At 38.9% G+C, this 6,229-nt stretch overlaps 1 protein-coding gene across 1 annotated transcript; it reads left to right on the forward strand.

Moving 5' to 3' along the window:
- Positions 1-976: 976 nt before the first annotated feature.
- LOC116191986 (protein WVD2-like 3) lies at positions 977-5,106 on the forward strand. The gene is made up of 7 exons (XM_031520362.1): positions 977-1,146; positions 2,496-2,997; positions 3,505-3,593; positions 3,721-3,814; positions 3,901-3,972; positions 4,061-4,165; positions 4,617-5,106. Exons 2-7 carry the CDS (start codon positions 2,500-2,502, stop codon positions 4,860-4,862), a joined length of 1,104 nt encoding a protein of 367 aa, XP_031376222.1. The 5' UTR covers positions 977-1,146; positions 2,496-2,499; the 3' UTR covers positions 4,863-5,106.
- Positions 5,107-6,229: the final 1,123 nt, after the last annotated feature.

Here is a 6,229-nt window from a genome sequence, read left to right on the forward strand (position 1 = left end):
AAGCATATTCTAGATGGCATATTCCAACCTAATAGTCCAACCAGATATTCCAACCTAATATTCCAACCAGATTTGGTGACCATCTTCTAGAAGGCATATTCCAACCTAATAGTCAAACCAGAATTGGTGGCCATCTTCTAGGATGCATATTCAACCCGATTTGAGGTGGTTGTGGTCATCATTTAATGTCCCGATGTGTACTGATGAGGTTCAGCACTCTTGATGACCAAAATCAGCCCCGAGTCGACTCGCTCGTCTCTCGAACTGCATGCCTCTTCCAGAATATTCGTCCATAAGTTCTGCAAAGCGTGCTCCAATTTCTTGGCACGTGCTCTGGTTATCGGTCCGGTAGAAATATGCAACTTGTCCTCATGCTCGGAGACCGGCTCAACCCTATCAGTTCTCCTTTCAATTAAAAGCATATCGAGTTCAAATTAATATTCAAACCCTATGGTATAATGTCATGGCACCCTCATTCCCTCATCCCTAAGGGCAGTGATCGTAGATTGACAAAAGTGATTAATTATTCTATTATCAATACAACAAGAGGCGAAATTTTGAATGACTAATGCATTGTTTAGTTTCATAATCGAATTTTAAGATTTTAACTATAGTTTTAACTCTACTCACTATACAATAAAAATCAACTCTTCAAAGTCAAAAAGATGAGCCTCATAAATGAATTCACATACAACTCCATTATATTCAATTCAATTTTTAATATTAAATTCTTTCAACTATTCATTACTTTTTCACATTTTTTCTCATAATTTAACAATCCAATTAAAATCAAATTTCAACTCTACTTAACTCTAAAACAAAAAAAAAAAAAAAAAATTTGAATGACTAAACTAGAAGGGTACGTAGGCAAATTTGCCCCCGGTCCATCGCGTTTACGCCGTTAAGAGGGTGCCGTTAATGCCAACTGGCTGCTGGCACTGTTCAAAAATTATAAAAATAAACAAACAGACACAAACATAGCACTAACTGGGACACCCCTGAAGAGAGAAAGCTCCCTCTCTCACACCACCCAAACCCCCTGAGAGAGACTGTGCAAGCCATTATTCCTCCTCCCTTAATCTTCATTTGCGATAGCCCTGAAGCTGAGAGGGCTGCCCTTCAATCCCTTCTTCTCCGCCGGATCAGGTTGGCACCGCAAGTCTTGATTTTGATTCGCATTGTGGGCACCCTTGCTGTCTTCTTCCGTTTCTTGATCTGTTGGGTGTGTGAATGTGGGCTCAAGTTGAGAGCTTTCGGCTCAATTTCGATGTTATTGGATGTTGTCTCTGGGGTTTGAGGGTGAAAATGTCGCAATGGTGATTGTTTTTCTTTGATCTGTTTCGTAGGTGTTCTTGGTTTTTCTGTCCTTGTTCTATGTTGTTGGGAAGGGGGGGATCCCGTCTGGTACTTGACAAAATGTCGGACACAGAGTGTTGGCGTTTTCTCATTCAAGCTCTTGAATGAGTTTGCCTCTGATATGCTTGGTTTGTGCGTCTCTTGGATGAGTAACATTAAAACGAAATTAGACAACCAGGAACATTAACCTGTCTCTGGTTTTTCATGATTTTGTCTGTCTGCTGTTCTATTCTGCTTGTCAAACAGCTAAAAGGACGTTAGGAATTTTACAAACATTGCTGCTTATTGTTAATGGTATAATTGCAATGAACTGAGTTCCTTCGTGTCATGATTATGTCCATCCATTAGCGTTTCAAAATGGCTTGTTACTGACTTAGGCTTTCTGGGCATTAAACACATAATTATGACTTGAACTCGAGTTTTAATATCTCGTCTGGCTCTCTTCTAATTCACAGTAATTCCATTCGTCGCACTTTATTCAGTCACGCTGCTTGCCAGGGTATTCTTACCTTATTTGGTTTCGCTTCCATCACACGTAAGTTTTCACACGGATTTCCAATGGCTCTTAAAATTTTTGTACCATTAGATATCTGTCTATCTCTTTTCATCTGAATTGATTTGGACTGGTTGCTGTTTTACCCAGGAAAAGATTGTAGCTTTTCTTTTTTCATTTAATGGCTTTTTAGCGTTCACTACATTTCCTTTCCTTTGCCTCGGCTTCTGTTTCAGATGAGGATCCAAAACATTCTTTGTGTCATTTTATCAAGCAAAAAGGGAAAAAAGAAACACAGTAACAGAGAAATCCTGTCTGCTACTACTTTTACTAATTAAGAAGCTTGTGACAGTCTTTTTAAGTTCACTGTTCATTGCTTCTCTGCTTAGTCTGCATAAACATATTCAATTTTGTTATTCCTTCTTTGCTTCTCTGCTTAGTCTGCATAATCATATTCAATTTTCTATGGGCCGAGCCTTCCAACTTCTGATGTGCTCTCGATCTCATAAAAGGGAGATGACCAAGCAGAATTGCTGCATTGATGCTTGCATATTAGTGCTGTGATCTTTGGTTATTTGAAGTACTTACCAAATTGGTTTGTGCTAAAATATTTATATGAATGATATGTTCAAAATTTCTTGTACAGTAAAATGGGAGTAGAAATCACAGACATCTGTGTGGACAAGGAGCAAGGTCGAGCAGAAGTTTACTCCAATGGTAGTTCCGACGATCCAAAACCTCAAGAGATATCAGACTCGTATGATGACATTAAGGGTGACTCTGAATGCCCAGCTTCGGAAGAATGCAAAGAAGTGAAGGAATATGAAGTGAAGGAGTGCACTAACGAGAACCCTGTGAAGGGCGAGGAGGAGAAAACTGTGGAGAGCCTAAAGGGGAAACCAAAGTTGGATGATAAGAAGCAAAAAGATAATTCTAAGACCATATCATCGGTAAAAAATGGATCAAAACATAGCACGGGGGCAGCTCGAACAAAGCACACGGTTCCTCAGCCATTTGCTCTGGCGACTGCAAAGCGTGCTTCCTCTGGGGCACGTCCCACTGGGACAGAAATTGATTCAGCCACTGTTAATAACAAGTCATCAAGTGGAAAGCCTGTGGCCAAGCCAAGCTCTAAGAATGCGAATCAGGTAAACCCCTATTAATGGATTGCTGACCCATATGAGAGTTCATGTTAGAGCACCTGGAAGAAAAATATCTAGTCCGCTTAAATAGTGGGTAAAGCCCTTTTTAACCTATCTAAAAGCTTAAGCAATACATTGAGACGTTTATGCATTATTTAGTTATGGTAATCGATCCATGCAGATCAGCATGTTTTCTTACGTGGCGATTATACAAAGTTCAATTTGGCTTCAGGGAATGAATACACATAGAAAAAGAGTTTATTTTCCTGTCATTTCCTATACTTCATCCCAAATGCAGCAATTATATTGTTGAAGTCCTCAGTAAGATATTATTTGAGAGCTGCTTCCTCCCCTGAAAGATTTTCCAATAAGCATTCAAACCGAAAGCGTTGGTTCGCCCCTTTTTCTTTCAATTTCTGGTAGGATATATTTTATTTCTTTAGGACATTAACAAATACTCTGTGTAAATTTTGGTTTCTAACAAATCTTTAACATATGTTATAACCATTGCAGTCAGTATCACCTCCATTGGCAAGGAAACCATTGCAGCCTGATAACAAGAAGCATCCTGATGAGGAAGATTCATGCTCAGTCGACTCTTCGTATCCCCTTCATTTTAGAGCTTAATTTTTCAAATAGTCAATGTTTTATGCTCTCTTATGCTTATAATAAATCTCAAACACTTAGTTCCTCGAATTCAAAGGATTCTCCTTAATTAACTTCATTTAGCAACACCACATCTGCACAAGTTCCCAAGTCACAGATGACTGTTGCATCTGCACCCACGCTAAGGTGCACTCAGCGCGCTGAAAAAAGGCGAGAGGTACTCATGTTTTCAAGAAGGTTTTTCTTGCTTAAAGCAAGAATTCCTGTAAATGTTGTAACCATTATTGTCCTTTTGGATTTTAGTTTTATTCCAAATTGGAGCAGAAACAACAGGCATTGGAGGCAGAGAAAAACCAATCTGATGCAAGGACTAAGGTATTTTACTTGCTTCTGAAGATTGGTCTAACAAGATCTCAGTTTCTCCTTGATTAAGTTGATCTGCTTTATAAATCTTAGGAGAGAGAGAGAAACAGAAATCAAGCAACTGAGAAAGAGCATGATGTTCAAGGCGACCCCAATGCCGAGCTTCTACCATGAGGGACCCCCACCCAAGGCCGAACTCAAAAAGGTAAAGAGATACTCTGAGCTCATGGTTTTACAACATCAAAGCCATTCAGGTGCAATACACCTGGTGCAGACAATTAAATTCCCTTTCGAAGCTGTCAATTATAAATGACAACAGAAAGTATCGTTCATAGTTTAGAATTGGACTAGACATCAGAATAGTTGAGCTATGGGTTCATGCGCGAAGGGGGATTTTCTGGGTCCAGATGGGAAATTCAAAATAATGTGAATAGATCAACCTTCTTTTTCCTTCCCTCCAGAATCTGAATAGATCATTAAAATATGAATTTGTTAATATTGGGGAGTGTTGGTTCACAGCAAGAAATCGATGATTCACTGAGGAAACAGGTATGAACCATTCGGTGGGTTTACTTGCTTGGTCACGATCAGGTTGGCCCAAAAGGCTGGCACAGTCCAGCTACTAGTATGGTATTAATTCTCATTGTCGATGGCAGATGCCGCCTACTCGGGCAAAATCGCCAAAGTTGGGCAGGAGAAAGAGCTCCGGTGATGCAGTCGATCCTTCCCAAGGAGAAAAGGTAAAGGCAATTTACGGTCGTGGGAGTCGTTTCAGTCTGTGCGACAATGCAGCCCAAAATGTCAAGCATGACGAGCCCAGACAAATGCTCAACATGGAAGAGCCAATCCCGACAGAGTTGAATGGACACGAGGGCATACAGGTTATCACCATAGAGTCCTGAAACTGCCTCGTGACCTTGAGTTTGGTAAGTTATGGTGGAGAAAGGTCTTCTTTGTTATTGCTAACGTCTTCGGACGATTTATATACATCTCTTTTTCTTTCGTTTTTGCCTGTTTGCTTGCAATGACTTGTTGCTGGAAGTGGGTTGTGTAATTTATAAAAGTGTAAATCTCCTGTAATTTAAATATTCCATTTCATATATATTTTGGAAAGAAAGAGACTCTGCCCATTTTGCGATCACTAAAGTATTCGTGGTCCTGGTCCAGTTGACCCTCGGAGAAGAACTACTCTCAGGTTCAGTTAATATGCTGAGTATATCTTGTGATCTTGGCAAAACTTCTATTGTCCAGCTTTATTTTATTTAAATTCTCTGATGAGAATTTTTGCAGTCTTTACTCGCTGTTGTCTGCTATCTATATACTTCGAGACCGACTGCCGCCGGAGTCCTGCCAATCATCATTCTCCTCCAGAATCAAATCGAACCAAGATTGAATCGCACACCCACACCCACACCCACACCCACACCCACACGGATCTCCATCGTTCTTCTCCATATCGAGAGAGATTTCAGATTAAGAGAGATCACTTTCTCTCTCGATCTCACTGGTGGGATTGGTGGTCTGCGGGCAAGCTCCTTCTCCACCCCCAGAGGGCTTCACTGTATAGGGATGGTATGTGTCTCAATTTTAAAGGAGGGTGTGTCATTGTCTTTTAATGGATAGGAAGTGCTCGTTGAATTTACCCTACAATTTATAACATGTTTTAAATATTAATATGTACAAAATATAGCACGTGCATGTAATTCTCTCGAAATTATATCAGAGTATTTAAGTGAAAATTTTGTAATTATAACCGGAAAAAAAAAGTTGAACTTTTTGCTCCTCTATTTAGGGTTAAGCAAAGGAAACAACTCTCTTCCTCTTCGAACTTCTAAATATTAGATAAAAGAGTTTAATATAGTGACACCAATTTAATTTTTATTCAGAACACTAGAGATTTGAAAATTGATTCTTATAAGTGGAAATGGAATAATAGATATTTATTTATTTTCCAATTTTCTTTATCCTCTTCTAGCATATAAGTCGTCATTTGCAACTTGAAAGGCAAAAACGAAATCTTAGATCTGTTCCTGCAAAAGAGAAAAAAAAAAAAGAAAAAAAAAAGAGAGAAAATCTTACATCCACCAAAACTAATAATTGGGGATTGTATGTATTGGATAAACTGCACAAGGAAGCACGTAATTGTAAAAAATATTTCAGTTTTATCACGTGCTTTTAAAATTTCATCTAGTTTCATTTTTGTCCCATAATGTCATGGCCGTTACTAGCTGTTATGTTTATTTGTTAATTATTTCAAAAAAAAAATTCA

The sequence above is a fragment of the Punica granatum genome, unplaced genomic scaffold (genome assembly GCF_007655135.1).
Source record: "Punica granatum isolate Tunisia-2019 unplaced genomic scaffold, ASM765513v2 Contig00642, whole genome shotgun sequence".
Classification (NCBI taxonomy): Eukaryota; Viridiplantae; Streptophyta; class Magnoliopsida; order Myrtales; family Lythraceae; genus Punica; species Punica granatum.